This window comes from Pithys albifrons, chromosome 3 (genome assembly GCF_047495875.1).
Source record: "Pithys albifrons albifrons isolate INPA30051 chromosome 3, PitAlb_v1, whole genome shotgun sequence".
Classification (NCBI taxonomy): domain Eukaryota; kingdom Metazoa; phylum Chordata; class Aves; order Passeriformes; family Thamnophilidae; genus Pithys; species Pithys albifrons.
The window spans coordinates 50,632,581-50,649,139 of record NC_092460.1 but is presented as its reverse complement, the minus strand read 5'-3'; the positions used below and the strand labels follow the sequence as shown (position 1 = coordinate 50,649,139).

The 16,559-nt window shown below is 44.1% G+C and overlaps 1 protein-coding gene across 2 annotated transcripts; it reads right to left on the bottom strand.

The window, feature by feature from the left end:
- Positions 1 to 517: 517 nt before the first annotated feature.
- On the bottom strand, positions 518 to 16,388 carry XPNPEP3 (X-prolyl aminopeptidase 3). Of its 2 annotated transcripts, none has more exons than XM_071551835.1 (10): positions 16,304 to 16,388; positions 14,835 to 14,951; positions 11,958 to 12,365; positions 10,019 to 10,221; positions 9,126 to 9,188; positions 7,722 to 7,835; positions 5,328 to 5,413; positions 4,526 to 4,709; positions 2,963 to 3,083; positions 518 to 2,170 (listed from the first exon to the last, which is right to left on the bottom strand). In XM_071551835.1, the coding sequence occupies exons 1-10, from the start codon at positions 16,362 to 16,364 to the stop codon at positions 2,004 to 2,006; spliced, it is 1,524 nt and encodes a 507-aa protein (XP_071407936.1). In that variant the 5' UTR covers positions 16,365 to 16,388; the 3' UTR covers positions 518 to 2,003. The 2 variants fall into 2 exon arrangements, with proteins under 2 accessions (XP_071407936.1, XP_071407937.1); XM_071551836.1 differs by lacking the exon at positions 16,304 to 16,388 and adding an exon at positions 13,174 to 13,255 and having other exon boundaries at positions 14,835 to 14,924.
- Between the last annotated feature and the right edge of the window lie 171 nt (positions 16,389 to 16,559).

Sequence of the window (16,559 nt, the reverse complement as noted above, 5' to 3'; positions counted from 1 at the left end):
AGAAATGCAAGACACTGTCCATTTGGCCTTCACTAAGTGAAATTAAACACATCAAGAACCAAACAAAACAGCACAGCACAGATTTTGCTAGATATTACACAGCATCAGAGCCAGAGGTCAAACTACAGAACCCTGACCACGTTCCCCACATGCTTCTGGCTACATTCACTGTGGGGAATTAGGGCAAACCAGGGAAGAGGCAGTGATGTTGATAAGAAAGCAAAATGGATAAGGAAGCAGTGACACTATAGTAGCTGGAAAGGGGAGGGGAGGGGAGGGGAGGGGAGGGGAGGGGAGGGGAGGGGAGGGGAGGGGAGGGGAGGGGAGGGGAGGGGAGGGGAGGGGAGGGGAGGGGAGGGGAGGGGAGGGGAGGGGAGGGGAGGGGAGGGGAGGGGAGGGGAGGGGAGGGGAGGGGAGGGGAGAGGAGGGGAGGGGAGAGGAGGGGAGAGGAGGGGAGAGGAGGGGAGAGGAGGGGAGAGGAGGGGAGAGGAGGGGAGAGGAGGGGAGAGGAGGGGAGAGGAGGGGAGAGGAGGGGAGAGGAGGGGAGAGGAGGGGAGAGGAGGGGAGAGGAGGGGAGAGGAGGGGAGAGGAGGGGAGAGGAGGGGAGAGGAGGGGAGAGGATTGGATTTAGGATAACAGATGAAAACCACTGAAAGCTTCCATCAGAAAGGAAGTGAGGTGATGCAACAGCAAGCATAAGTAACAGGAGATGCACTGATGAGAGGCATTTTTCAGACATGTTAAATAGCTGATTGTCAAAATATTTTCAGTAAATACACAGATGCTGTTTGCCTCTAGTAGGTGTATTTACTACAGTGTACAATGACCTGGGTGGGAGGCTGATGTTGAGGGTAGACAACTCTTTCCTTTAATCTTCATCCAGCCCCTAATCACATCAGCAACTGCTTCAAAAATATTATCACAGACCACTTGGCAAAAGACAGCTGTCATCATGCCCTCAGAGTTCTGAAAAGGAGAACTACTTTAAATTCCACTAAATTCTGTATAAAAGCCATGTAAAGACATGACATTTGCCATAGGACAGAGTCTTCAAGAACACAATGCTGAATTTGCTGGCACTTTCTGCACACAGTAAGCATAAACCAGAAAGGTGCTGTGATCATCCCAGAGCTGGAAACCTCCCATCTAGGTGACAACCAGCAGTTCACCAGTGGAGTCCAGCACAGCCAACATGGCCCTGCTTCCTAGGGTAGAGAGGGACTCAACAGGAGACAGGAATTGACCTTTGGGACAGTAAGAAAGAAATGTGGAAGAAAGAATGGGTATGTCCAACCTCCTGAGCCCTATTTGTCCCTCCTGAAATTACCAAACACTCCAATAAGCTAAAAGACCAGACAAGGTGTTTTCCCTGCTGCAGGCCCATTTTGCATATGCCTGAACAAGGCCTAAACACATCCTCATCCTGAGAAAGCTAAAAGCATTCTCCCCAGGCTGCAGAAAAAAACCTGCTCTCCACCAAACCCATCTTCCTGATTACCAAATCCCCTCCTTACACAGCTCTGTAAAAATCAAATCTGCCTGACACTTTATTATCCCAAACCAGTATTTATCAAGCTTCATTTTTAGAATCTGTTATGAAATTACTGCTGAACAGGAAAAAATTGGGCCCTGGTCTCAGCAGTTGTACCAATGCATCTGGAAAGGGACCAGGCAGAAGTCCTGCTGCTGGCACTGACAAAATTCAATCCCCCAGCAGGACGAGAACACATGGATCCATACAGCAGACGGATGAATCCACCCCAAGTCCTACAACAGCTCAGTATTAGCACAACTCAGAAGAAAAATGCACACAGAAAAGGTTGCTTTGCTTTTTCATCCCTCATTGCCCTAGCCTTTTGCAATCCACTGTCCAGCCTCAATCCCAGAAACAGCCATCAACTGTCAATGCCCTCCATCACTGCACAGCTACAGCCAGTTCCAGGGGTCTGCATCCCTGGAGGGCTGTGTATCCCAAGGAGGATAAAAGAGGCAGAGAAGGGGCATTATGAGGTGCGGCCACAGATCTGCTCGATGTGGTAGATCTCCTTGGGACAGTCAGCAGACAACACAAGAGGCGCATCTTCTGTTATCACAACATCGTCCTCAATGCGCACACCAATGCCACGAAACCTCTCTGGAGCACTCATGTCATCCTCAGGGATATAAATGCCTGAAAGAAGAAAGGGAATTAATATAGACAACACTCTCTAAAACAAGACCTTTCCCTTACTGCACCACTATGGGAATGGGGTTGGATTTTCAGCAACATAACATGAGTTTGATCCTGAAAGTTTTTAATGTGGCAAGTTACTATTTCTCCTCACTCATGGCTGTTGATGGGCAAATAAAGTAAAGTGTCCCTCCATGCCTACAGGCAGTAATACATAAATAAAACCTTCCCCAATTACACCTGGCCTTTCCACACTTCTTGCTCTCAATGTTACATTCACAATCATGATTTTAACAATGTTCTGAATAGAGAGAAAGAGGAGCCAAGCATTAAATATCAGTTTTCAGCTGACAGCTCCAAATCCACTGACAAATAGAAAGAAAGATTCATAGCAGTATGCCTAATTTGCAAAGCTAAGTTGTGAATGCCTGTAATTGCAGACTGCAATGCTTGAGACTTACACTACCAGTGACTGGTAGAGGTTCAGCTGCAGGAACCAACCCTGCTTTCCTTCACCTGTGCTCACAGCCTGAGCTCCGCACTATTCTGCCTTCTGAGTTTACTCCAACCATGTGTTACCTTGGCTGTGTTTGGGAAGGAAATAGGGTTTTCTAATACCATAATGACTCTGGGAGGGGAATAACTTAAGGCTTTCTAATACTGTAATAATTTTCAGTTTCACCAGAAAGAACGTGAATGCTTTGGTCTGATGGACCAACTAAATAATGAAAGCAATACTGTTATCCTCAGTGTTGCATACTTTTGTCCACCACTGACTGCATGTCTTTTTACCTGGTTCAATGGTTATCACCATGCCTGGCTGGAATGGGAGTGATCGGGATATGTCTGGAGTATCATGAACATCCATGCCCAAGTAATGGCCCACATGATGTGGGCAGTACTTTCGAACAGCCTGCAGAAGACAGAACAAGTGTCACAGAGGCAGTTCAACACAGCCCAACTTGTTCCAATACAAGAGATAGGGAGAAAAGACAGAGTACTTGTGTGCTTAACTAGCAGTCTTACTGCCTCAACTAGGTCATCAGGGGCTGCCTTCCATTTTTACCAGAAGTGGATGGCCCCCAAAACCCACCAATACCAGTTGCCTATTATGAGCAAACTGCAGATTGCCTTTTTGCCTCAGTGAAAAAGAGCAGCCCAAGCCCATCACCATCTCAGCATGCCGGGAAATATGTCAATTTCCAGCTCGCTGAGCTTTGCTGCCCCAACTCTTTCCCTTAAACATCCAGGTCCGGTGTGACTCCCCTCAGCAGATCCTTGGCAGTGGCAGCAGCGGATCCAGCATCAGAATGCTGTGGCAAAGCAGTGTCCCACGCACGGCAGAGCAAGTGCTGTGCCGGTTTCACTGAGTAGCTACAGCACGCTTTCGATCCACCTCTACAGGGCACAGACACCGCCTCCCGCCGCACCATCCGCATGCCAATCTCTTCAGAGGGGCAATCACAGAGCCAACCCCTCCCTGCCCCACGCTCCTCGTTCCCAGGGGCCGAGCTGCGGGCGCTGCTTCTGGCCGGCTGCGCTGCCGCCTGCCGAGGGAACGCGGCACTGGCACCGCAGAACATCAAACCCGGCAGGAACCTGTCCGGCTGCCAAAGGCGGTAGTGCCGGCACCAGGCTCTGCCATCTTTCCCGCACTGGCATCAGCAATCATGCAGGTGTGCAGTGGGCGTGAGTGGATAAACCCATCTAGCTGCAAACCAATCCTACTTATCTGCAGGTTCAGCGCTAAGGCAGGCAAGTTTCCCAGTCCTGATCACCAGGTAGCTCTGTGAATCCCAATACTGATAGAAAATGGTGCAGAAGAGGCAGCAGGTGGAATGGCTGAGAAGCAGGGCTGCACCTTTGGTGGCCATGCTGATTTATGCAGTGGTAAACAGACCACAAAACTACAACTAACTGCCTGCAGCCAGCCCTGGGCACAGAATTCTGTGTTAGTGCCCACGTCCCTGTACTTCCCTTCAGACTGTGCTCTAAAGCTGCACCTGCACTGGCAAAGAGTGAAGAGCAATGGGAATGGATCTGCAGAGTAAACAGCAAGAGCCCAGGAACAAATATTCACACTATGTGCATATAAGACATGAGGGGTGTTACTTTAGACCAAAGTGTGCACTAAACAGTTGAAACACATAGTCAAGTTTAGCCCTGTCTTGAGAGAAATCCAGTCCTGTGCTGAGACCAGTGACCAGTCTACAACAGGAATTAAAGCACAATGTGTGGCAACATTTAGAAAAGACAACTCAAAAGGACATTCCTGACTCAAAGCCACTAACACTACCCAAGAAGAAAACAATCAGACTTAGTAAGGGCAAACTGGAGTAAAAAAACTTCAAGTACCTTGAAGAAATGGCTGTCAGTGATGCTGTTCTCTAGGATACCCAACTCTTTCAGTTTTTGTCCAATAAGGCTCAGCATGAGGCTGTAGATATTCTCCAGACTCATGCCTGGGGAACAGAGGCTCAAGCAGGACTTCTGGATATCCAGGACAGCCTGGTATAGTTCTGCTTGGGGTTTGGTGAACCTGAAGACCATTGAGAAGGAACAAAGGACATATCTCACAATTAAACTGCTACTCAGAACCTATTTTGGGGACAGATTCAGTTCAATGTTGGAGCAGGACAAGTCAGGAAAGCAACTGCCTCCTTATATGAAAGGCCAGATGAAACATCAGTGCAACATGCCCTTCAATACACTGTGTGGAGGTAGGGTTTCTCAGCTGAGAACCTAATCCCCAAGCAAAGCAAAGCAAGGCAAAGCTACTGCAGGAAAAAAAAAAGTACAGGAAACAAACACACAAACACAGAGGTATCACACCAGCAGTTTCTCAACTGGCAGAACTACATACACATCAACTAAGAGCTGGAGTCAGCCACAGTTGAACGGACAAAAAAGCCCTCTCTGCACTTTAAGCATGCTGTAATAGCCAAAAATAGAAATAATCACACATATTCATACAGTAATTAATGAGGCAGTGGGGAATACAGCTTCTCATGCTGGAAGATTAGTTGAAATAATTTGATTACTCTGAAGAACCACAGAATGGCACACATTAAAACTACTCACACAGAGATTACACACACATACACTCAATTATTTAAGACCTTCTCAAAGTTCTTCAAAAAACCTTATTGCAGCATACCTTCCATTAACAGGCCAGGTACGTGTGATGTCACTGACATAGCAGGAAAATTCACATCCACCATCTAGCAAGACCAGTTCACCGTCCTGGAGAATAACAGGAAAAAATGCTCTTTGGGTCAGTCCAGCCGTTAACTGAATTGATTTTTCTGTCTGAGAGCAAGAAAGAAGGTTATGCATTTATTTTTGCAAAGCAGCTGCAGAGGTGTGAATTCCTTTTGCAGAGTAACACCCCAGGTGTTACAGCTTTCAAATAGGCGATTCCAGCTGGATTGTTTCTTTCCAAGGTAGTTGACTGTTATGCTTATCTACTGTCTGAACTCTTAACATGCTGGTTTTCGAACATTTTGGATTAAAAATAGACATTTGCCTTGAACTATTCTGCTCTCTGAGACATAAGTCCCATTCACTCCTGGATTGCTTACTCCAGCAAATTACACTAGTGACTCCTTTCCCAAATTCTCTGCTAGCGACTGAGACAGAAAGCTTTGCAAAAAACCCCACTGATTTCTGAGCTACCCACCAGATCACTAACAGCTACAGATTTAGCCTTGTCAGGATAGAAGGACCCAGCAAAATCACTTCTCTGACAATGTATCACTGCTGTAAATCCACTACTGAATAGCTCGAACCATCTTCCTCATCCTTTTCTAGGACTTTCTTGACTGCTCTAAGGTATCTTTTTGAATCTATCTACTGATGAAGAAATGTGGAGATGAAGAATCTCCAATTCACTTCAACAAAACTATTCCATGTCAATTAAATCAGTGACTACACATCCCCCAAAAAGTCATACAGAAGACGAAGAGCCAGGAACAAAACCACTACTTTGCTTTCTCTCCTTAGAGGGGTTAACAGCAAATAGGGTAGTGAAATCTGTGAAAAGTTTGGATTAAATTCTCTATGGATTTAACCTACATGTAATCTAGAGACTTTATTACAGAGATTCACTCCACACATCCACGACTGTGCTAGCAGCCATGATGTGGAATGAAATGGAGTAATTCTAGCATGTTAAGGGAAACAGTGAGAAGCAGAATTTCACTGCTAGCACTACTTCCAGTACTAGCTACTATCACTGTGTACAGTTAAGCGCCACAAACAGAGCCATAGGAGATAAACCACTAGTGAGCAGATCTCACTGAATAGACAGGCTATTTAAATTTTTCAGAATGGCTGGTTCAATCCATTAAGGAAAATCTGAAATTGTATCACCTGCCATCTTCCAAGCAATTAAACAAGCTAAGTAACAATTTATTGGCTAAGGGAATTCTGTTTGTGGTTTGATTGTTCAGTAAGTGCCTTATGTTGTGCTTCTTGTCCTCCTCCTTTAAAGCCGAGCCCACTAAGTGGTGAACGAATGAAGCATTTAGATTCCTCCCAATTTAGATACTTTGTTAGCCTATTTGAAAACAAGAGCTGTAGGAAGCAGCACAAGGCTAAGAAAGAGTCAAGTTTATGGGTTTAACCTCCTACTTAATAGTTTTGAAGAAAAACAAGTGACAGTCATTTAACTGAACAACTTTAACAGAAACAACTGGAGTTACATCAGCACACCTGACCTTGGATGACAGAACAACAAAGGAAGGTTCTTTCTGCCAAAAGCAGTCTGTCATATCTTTTGTACATTTGTCTGTGCAGATCATTTCAAGGTCTCCTACATGCCACCTTCAAGAAAAGACAATGCTAGTGGGAAAGTTTCATCCTGCATGAAGACAGAGGAAAAATATGCTCCCCTGAAAGTGAATGGTGAGGGGAATAATGCTCCTGAAAATACTTATTTGAATCTAAAGGTCTGTTGTCAAGAAAGCTGGAGAGGGTTCAATGCAATAAAGAGCAATCTTCAAAATAAGACAAAAGCTATTAATTTACCTAACACCATATAATCCACTGCTTGATATTTAATGCTGATCCTTTTTCTCCTTGTTCCCCTTCCCTGCTTTGGTAGCCTACATGGAGACTAAAATGCTTTTCAGCTTCACCAGAGCAGAATGCACTACTGCCCCCTATGTTGCAAAGCAAGACCAAGCAACACCAGTGACAGCAGAAGAGCCCACAGGGTGCCCCTGTGCTGCAGTGGCTCCTGTTCTGTGAGGCCAGTGACCCACCTGCATTGCACTCTGCTGTGTACCCTGGGAGAGCAAACACATTTGCTAAAGTATTCACAACCTTGTTTCTGAGTCCTTACACTGTTCAGAAGGTACTGCAGCAAGTGGAGAGAGGAGAGAAAGGGAGGTTAATCTGCCACTGACGGTAAAACAAGGCAGGATTCCTTTCCCTCGCTCACTTTATATTTCAGTGCTTCGATCTGTTCAGTCAAAACAAAGAGCAGCTAAGGGACATATGTGTGTGTCACAGCACTGCATTTCAAGTTACTGGACAGCATATGGGTTACCTTGATGAGCTGATTGTTCTTCACATAGTGCAAAGTGTTTGATCTGTTGCCACCAGCAACAACAGGGGGGTAGGCCAAGATGTCAGCACCACGAGCCCGGCACTCAAACTCAAACTGGAACGAGAGAAGGGGACCATTAGTGCTGATTCAGGTAATTAAACTGCCCTAGGCTATGATAATTCATGTCCTACATGTTTCTTAATTAGTACAACACAAAGTGAGTTTATTAAATGAAAGCAGCCGTTAATGTTTTCCAAGAATTTTGGAGGAAAAAATACAGAACAATCCACTTTTCAAGAGTGTTTTAAGCCTGCACCTGGTCTCATGGAATCTTTTTCTGGTACAAGCTGTTCAATACTGTGTAAAACATCCATTACATTGTCATACATTCAGGTGAGGATTTGATCTTATATGAAGGAATGTTCATTTGCCATACAACTTTGAGAATTTTCAAAGATCCTAAATGTCAGGATGACAACAGTCATGTTTTATTGCTGTCTTTTAAAATTACAAATCACCGGTGTATTTACAGCAGTACCTATTTTCATGACTGTTGAACTAACAAGGTTTGAAACCGTGCACTGCCTTGATGTCTGGGAGGATGTAAGAAAAAGGCACCATAAGTCTCAAGAAGTTTACCTTTCTTGAGTGATCAAGCTGATGAAAGCATGGAAATTAATAAACTTAGATATATAAAGACCCTCAATATATTAACAGCATGTCTTTTCTATAATTACCAAAACCACGTGGGACAGAACACTCCAGGATACCTACATGGAGCAAAGTAGGTTTTACAATCCTGACCTAAAGTGAAAAATTGATCTGTAAAACACACTTCATTGAAAGTAGTTTTCTTTACAGCTCAGAGCTGCTGCTCAGTGCCATGTCAACACAGGGCCATCTATCATAACAGAGGGTCAAATCCTGATGTTTCTCAAACAGGCATTTCACTGCAATTGCCTACAAAGTTCCCAAACAACTCTGCAGGCCAATCAGTCCTTCTTTTGTAACTGAGAGGTATCTAAATTGCTTCAAGATAGCTGTGGTCATCTGATGCAGTAAGATGCAAGAGAAGCAGGCGTTATAACTACTTAAATTGTGTACAACAGAACTGTATTATAAGGTAATATCTCTGACTGTTTAGCAGGTTTGGTATTTAAATATAGCAGAAAAAGACATTGATAGCAAATAAATTCAGACAACCACTATGCTCCTTCAATATGGGTGCAGGAAGTACTGCTGAAAAATTCCTCACACTGATTCTTCTGCAAGTCCAAGATTTGGGTGAAGAAGAAATGTGCTACAGTGGGAGACACATTATAAAGAAATCTGACATTTCTGGTTTCCTGAAAGAATAACCAATATCCAGCCCTTCTATCTCACCTTCAGCTATGAAGTACTCACCTTTGCATACAGAAAGGCTTCATCCACGGGGGATTTGCTGGCAAACATTGTCTCTGTGAAAGCCTAGGAAAAAGAAGGGCATTTCAGTCAGCAACAGAGACAATTTGAGGGAAGGTATTTCTTTTTCAGCTGCTGTCTTTGAGGAACGCCTAAGATAAGCTAGCCCAGAACACCAGAGGCAACTGAAAGTGCAAAGCGCTGTCAAGACTAGAACCAATTATGGTCTGTTCCCCATGAAACTATTTTGGGGCTGATTGATCCAAAATTTTGAAAAAAAAGGTTAGATGACTGAGGCTGACTCCATGGGCTGGGATTTTAGGGAGTTGCCTCACCTATGGATTCCTTCATATATGAGTGCCTTATGCAGCTTTTCCTACACTGAAGGACAAGTTGTGCCTCTCTCTTCTATTAGGCTATCTATTTTGACAATATTTACAAACACATAATTGCATTTAAGTTATCTGTCAGATTTGTTTAAACTAGCCAATGAGTTCAAAAGCTATTTGAAGGAGAAGGGGGAATACAGAGACATATATAGGCAACATCTTCACAAAAATTGTTTCCTCAAAACAAACAGAATAGATGGGAAAGAAAATGACTAGGGGCAGCAGAGGGGAAGCTGGGGAGAGAGTGAAAAAGCTACCCCTGAACAGATACTGCTTTTAAACAAAGACTAACAGCTGCTGGCTTGCCTTTGCCTGAGTTTCACTGATTAAGAAGAGCTGGTAGTCCAAGCAGTCTTCCTGTTTCTCCTTGTCATATGGAGGGAACTGAGCCCAGCCAATGGCTGAGACATACTTCAGTAATAGATTAGACCAAAGGTATCCTTCCCACCCATGTCACCCCATCAACAGAATCCACTGGTTGATCTGGAGAGCACATGACCCCATTACCTCTGTTGTGATTCGTCCAGCTGTCTTCATCCTCTCAATCTCTGCAGGGGATTTGATCAGCCGAAGGTTTTGCACTAGATGTCGGATGCCCTGGATGCGGTTTGTGCTCCGAGCTTTAACCTCAGCCAGGGGCTGCATGTAGTCAGAGTGCAGCTCTGTATGCACTGGTTTGGTCAAGTCATACCAAACAACGTTGGACTCACCTGGAATTCAAATCAAAAGCTGACACAAACAAAAATAAAGGTAGAAATATCCTCTCCACAGTGAGCAAACTCACTCTTCCTAAATTAGATCTGTTGCTATTTGAGAAAAATAATTTTTTCTGAATCTGCATTGACAGACCATTCATAGCATGTAGATTTGACAAATCACCACTTCTGGATAAATAATGGCGTTTATGACCATTGCTGAATATATGCATCTTGCCACTGCACTGCACTGCAGTGATGCACCTTCTGAATTGTTCTGTCATTCACTCTGGCCCCACTGATGTAAGGCAATTTACCTTTCTATCTATGACCAACTACGCTTCAGAACACTTTGGGGAACAATTGCTTATTTCAGCCATTCTGAGATGAACCAAGGATACACACATTTACCTATATGGACGTTTATTTAGAACACCAGTTAGACCCACATCCTCCCCACAGGAACATTTTAAACTGAAATGAGTAGAAAAGCCACGCTGATGCCCACCTACTTTGGTGACAGTAACCATTATCAGATGCTCACAGAAAGTGTTTAAGAAACAGGGCATTTATGAAGGAGTATTTCCCTTAGCACATCCTCCCCAGAATCCCCCTTCTAGTTTCTTCAAGGCTGCATCTTCATAACACTGATTTACTCTGTTTCATGGTTCTCTCCCCTACAGAATTAAAAACTTTTCACTCCATTTTACTTTTGACATTCCAAACCTTCCACGAATGACCTACAACTTAGAAGGTACCAAAACCTCCCATGTGATCATTTTGTTCAGTGTTCCCTTTGTTTTTAAATTACAAAACCCAGGAACTAATTGTTCCCACTCATACTCTCTCTGCTTTCCACAACCATACCCATTTCATACCTTGGTTTTTGTTTTCTCTTTTACAAGCTGAGTGGGTGTGTCCAGCGTGTATCTCCCACACACTCTGTACTTTTGATTATCCTTCTTGCACTTTCTGTGACTTATCTATTTTCAATATATCCTTTTGTGAAACAAAGTACCTAGATTCCATAAGACTCCAGAATGCACTCTCTCTAGTTGTCTGACCCCCCAAGCACTTGCTTTTATTATGTTATCATATGTCTTCTTCATTTTATAAGCCCTGGATTATAAATACTGAGGCTACACAGTGATGACAGATGCAGAAGAATATTTCTAAAGGACAGCAGTGTTCATACTTCAAGAGCAAGTCTTCGTCTAGCTAAAAACGATATGAATGGACTAACAAACTGGATCATTTTCCAAGCCTACTATAAATAAAATACCTTCAAGTTTCCTGTACTTCATCTGGCTCTGTCAACAAAGAGATAGGACTAGAACACTAACATGGTCTTGCTTATCTTGTTCCTTAACATTTCACAGATGTGCAGACTGGCATGCACATGGATGCACAGGAAATTCAGAGGGGAGAGAAAACTAATATTCTTAAAAAGCTCTCAGGCAGACAGTGTGTCTTGGGGCTGTCCTATGCAGGACTCAGAGTTGGACTTGATGATCCTTGTGGGTCCCTTCCAACTCAGCATATTCTGTAATTCTGTGAAAACTACATTTCCATTGGTGGCCCTCAACAAACTAATAAGAACTTCCTACTGCCTTTGTTATAGCAATTAATAGGCCTGCACCTTCCCAAGTGCATTATATTCTTGAACAGATGTCACAGACCACCTCTCAGACCCATACCATTCGGACTCTGCAAACCACATCTCACTTCACTACCCCTCTGTTTTGAGTTACCTTTCAGCTTGGCCACCAAGTGCCTGAACTCCTCGATGGTGTAAGCTTCATCTACTCCTGTGAGAGCAATGGCCCCATCTGGGCCTGATCTGGGCCCATCCCACAGCTCTCGCTTTGGGTCTCTCCGGGGCACAAAAAGTATGGATTTGTGGGATGGCAGGGCTTTGCCAGGAATGCTCTGCAGCACTAGGATGCTGTCAGGCTCCTGAAAGCCACAGAGGTACAGGAAGTTAGTGTCCTGATGGAAAACGTAAGGGATGTCATTGCTCATGTAGTATGTGGGGTTGGATAGCAGAATCACTGTGTGGTCCAGTCCATCCCAGCCATGGGCTTCCTTCTGGATCAACCCCATCAGTTTGTGTCGGCGAAGAGCATATTCCACCTGTGACAGTCCTGGGGTTACCTCTCCTGTGAACACACAACAAATCGGACGGAGAAATTTGAGGCACTAAGGATATTTTATTAGTGGAAACCTGATTCCTGACTGCTCCCTGATGCCTTACATTTGCATGGCTTCATTATAACCCCTCACAAGCCTTTCCACTGCTTTCCTGTGCACCTCTTCAGCTTCCATCCCTCCAGCACATCCTCAAACTGCTTCTCCATCACACACAGACAGAAATTTATTTCAGCCAATCGGATTTTGTGTTACATGTTTCTGTACAAAGGCAGAGATCACAAAACCTGGTAGATTCAAACAAACATCCAAAAGAGATGAGAGAGACATAAAAACAAATGAGGAAGGGAGGAGGCAAACTGAACTTTGACTGCTAAAAACTGATGGGTTTTACAGCATCTGGACATTGAACAGAAGTTTGGCTCCTGAGGCTGAGCATTAATGTCCTCAGATAAAGTAAGAATGTCTGTTCAAATACACACTAAGTCAACTTTTAAAATTACTAGCTCTAAACCTTAAGGGGCAGATTGAGTGTTACAGATTCTGGGAAATCAGGCAGAGAGACAGAGGTTGCAGAGTCTAACCAGTCACAAGATTCCAGGCAGAAAGAAACTACAGACTGCAGGCTGGCATCAGAATCCAAGAGAAGGAATCTTTTCCATGGCAGATGTAGCTTTTCTCAATATTTAACAATTCAGGTTTTTCCAAAGTTAAGTACTATATTCCTAATGACACTAAACAAATTATCTCTTAGATGAAAGAACTCTTTAAACTGCTCCAGTTACAAAAGATATGAAGTACAGCAATCAAGATACTCACCACAACCAGACTGAAGTTGAAAGGACAACCAACAGCAGCTGAAGTATGTATTTTCAAAAATGTGCGACTCCCTAACTATGATCTAAATTAACACAAGAGCCTTAATCAGCACTTTGGCTAATATCTTATTTTAACACAGATTGCATTTTGATACTGTTAACTTTCTACTTTAGTAATCTTTTCTTCCTCTTTAATGTATCACACAGTGTTAATTTTAGAATAAAAAAATTATATTTGACTTGTACTGTTAAGTGGATTCTTGCATGACTGCAGTGGGAGGGGAAAATTCTATCCACAATGTTTTCCTTGTCAAAAGAGCTTAAGAAAACCATATATGTTCCACTTGTGTTAAATTCTAGACTTTATCAAAAACTTACATTCCCATCACCTATTAGGTGTAAAAGGCTTTAAAAAAACCCAACCCCTCCCAAAACAACAAAGAAATAAATCCACCATATCTGTTTTACTCTATAGATCTAGAAATTACAGAGAACATAGAAATTGCTGTAAGGCAATCTGACCTCACAATTCTGCAATATTATACTGCAAATTCCCTTTGTTCCTCAGCATTCCAGTCAGCTGTGTAACTGCCAGTCCAGTGAATTTTAGAAGCCGCAATAGCGTGGAACATGGGAATTCTAACTGTCTTCCAACTGTGAAGACAGTTGGAAATTCTCTTTGACTTAAAGGCATTTGCTTTTTAAAACAATAACTGCAATAACTCAATGTAATACTATTTTAAGCAAAACAGCTCTCCTTTATTAAAAGGAAAAATACTCTCAGCAGCTAAAATTCACTTCCAGTGTTGTGCGTACTTTTAAATTCAAGAGTTGGCCTCACTGTGAGCTGTCAATCAGTGTTCTAAACAAAATGATCTAATGCTGAAGTCAGCCAAGGTTTGAGCACAGGGTGGACTTTTTAACCTGTGAGGTTCCCTTTGACCTGAATTACTCTACAATTAAATATATGTGTAAGGTTATGCGATCATCTGTTCTCCTTCCACCTATAGAAGAAGAACACAGAACAGAATATTCTCCTGGACATATCTTTAATTTTCTTTTGCCGTTGTTATTTTTCTAGATTTAATTGTGATCATCTCATACCTATGTGCCACCTGTTTTTAAATAGGTTAAAAAAATGCACCACCTCAGCTTCTCTTTCATCATTCCTGTCAAACACCTTAGTGACAAGTCTCTTTTTTCTCTCTCCTGACATTGAATCCCCTCTGAAGGAAGTATAATCTTTAGAGAAGTGGTTCCATCTGTCAAAGTCCCTCCCCAGTTTTTCCGAATGGCACCTTTATACAAACCATTCTGGCAGTTCAGCTTGCATGAAGACTAACTCTTAATAAAAATCATATGTATTTTCAGGACAAAGAGCTCCCAAAATGCCACTGCCACAAAAGGTCTGCAGCACCCAAATGAGCGACCCTGAGCACACCATGAGAAAAAGGTAAAAAGCAAAACATACAAAACCTATTTTTGGAATCAGTATCATCTCAGACAAGGAAATTAGCTCCTAAATATAATCATTGTCTAATGAAGATAATCATAAACAGCTGAAACTAGACAACTGTAAGATGCAGCAAATCAAGACACTCGGAACTAAGTGGAGACAAGAATGAATACCAATGACCAGCTCATACAGGGCCCAAACCTCACCTGGTTTGAGGAGATGTGGGTGTGTGAAAGGGCTGGGCTGGCCCAAATACCGATTTGGAATCTTCTTCAGCTGGGCAGGCTGGATGGAAAATCTTCGGAGAGAACATGACTTGCAAACTAGAGGAAAAGAAATGCACTACATCAGGGTGAAAAAACCCTTTCTGTCTAGAAAACTGCAAAATTCTACTACAGTCATCAGACTTTTAGTACTGTTTATTCACTTATATGACATGTTCCTCCTTAATGTCTTGATTTGTTGTGTACCACAATAGTTTATGAAACAATGTGCACACAACTTAACTAATGATCAAATACTCATAAAACAAATTGAAAGAAATGAACATGTGCTAAACCTGACAATCCAGCAAGCAAACCCAGTTTGCACATCTCAATTCATACACTTGGTGTCCAGGAGGTACTCCGCACTCTCCCTCCCTTGCTTCCCTCAAACACCACAGGGCTCTGAGCACACAGCCTGTATGTTGTCTCTTCTTGACCATGCCTTCAAAAAATATCACTCATCTGGAACAACTATATATTTTTCAAGGCCTTTCCAGTTCTGTTTTTATTAATGCCATAAAGAAACCATCAAATAACAGAGGCTTATACAGCAATGTGATTTTTTTTCCTGCATCCAAGTCCCTGTTTTAGTATTCAACCCACTTGACCCTTGCTTTAGATCAAAAGTTATGTAGCCCACTTCCAAATCCACACACAGCCAAAGCAGGCAAGTTTTAAAGCACATTACAAGCATGCATCTGGGAGCTGGGGATGGGAAAACAAAAGCTAAAATGAGACATGAATGGCCAGAAGCTTTACCAACTTTTGAATGCTCAGCCACAGCCTTTTGCTGCTGAAGAACTGCTTGTGCCTAGATACAAATCATCAAGACACGTGGAAGGAGAAGGTAATCAGAGGGTATACATCTACCTGATGTCTTGGAAACTGGTTGTCTTTTATGTTATTTACCATGCATCTACTACAAAACAAATAGTGCTGCCATAGCGTGGCAATGGATTCTTAAAACAAATGGTAATTAGCTCCTCACTAGCGTGAGCAAGAACAGCCCAGGCAAACCCTTCAGGGAGCTGAGGCTCGGGGTTACAGCAGAACACACAGACCGCGGATGTACAGGGGGAGCCAGCATGATTAGCCTCTAATTGGAGATCACTTATGCACGCCAACTGATTGCCGGAACATCGTTCAGTACGCGATGCCTGACCGGAGACCCAGGCGGAGAAACACAACTGCCGGTTTGGTGCAGTGTAGTTTGGAACGAGTGATTCCCCTGCTTCTCTGCACGTACACAGCAGGCAAGCACGGCAGCTCGCCGAGCATTGAATAAAGCACCGCTGCGAACGCAGCACGCTCAGCGGGTCGGGGGCGGACGCGGGGCTCTGAGCGGCGGTAACCGGGTACCCTCCGGAGCCGCGGGGACGAGGCGGTGCGGGGAGGGAAGGGTGTCTGACCTGCGGCGCCGCGCCAGCCGCTCAGCGCCAGGGCGAGCGCCGTGCCCGGGAGGCGCGCCATGGCCGGGCACGGGGCACAGAGCGCATGGCGGGCCCGCCCGCGCCGCGGCGCCGCGCGCTGACACCATCGTCGCGCGCCGCCCGCCCCCGCCCGCCGCCAATGAGCGGCGCCGCCCGCCGAGCCGCCTGCGCGCCCGCCCGCGGGGCAGCGCGGGCACGGCGGGACCGCGGGCACGGGACATGGCGCTGGCGCGGC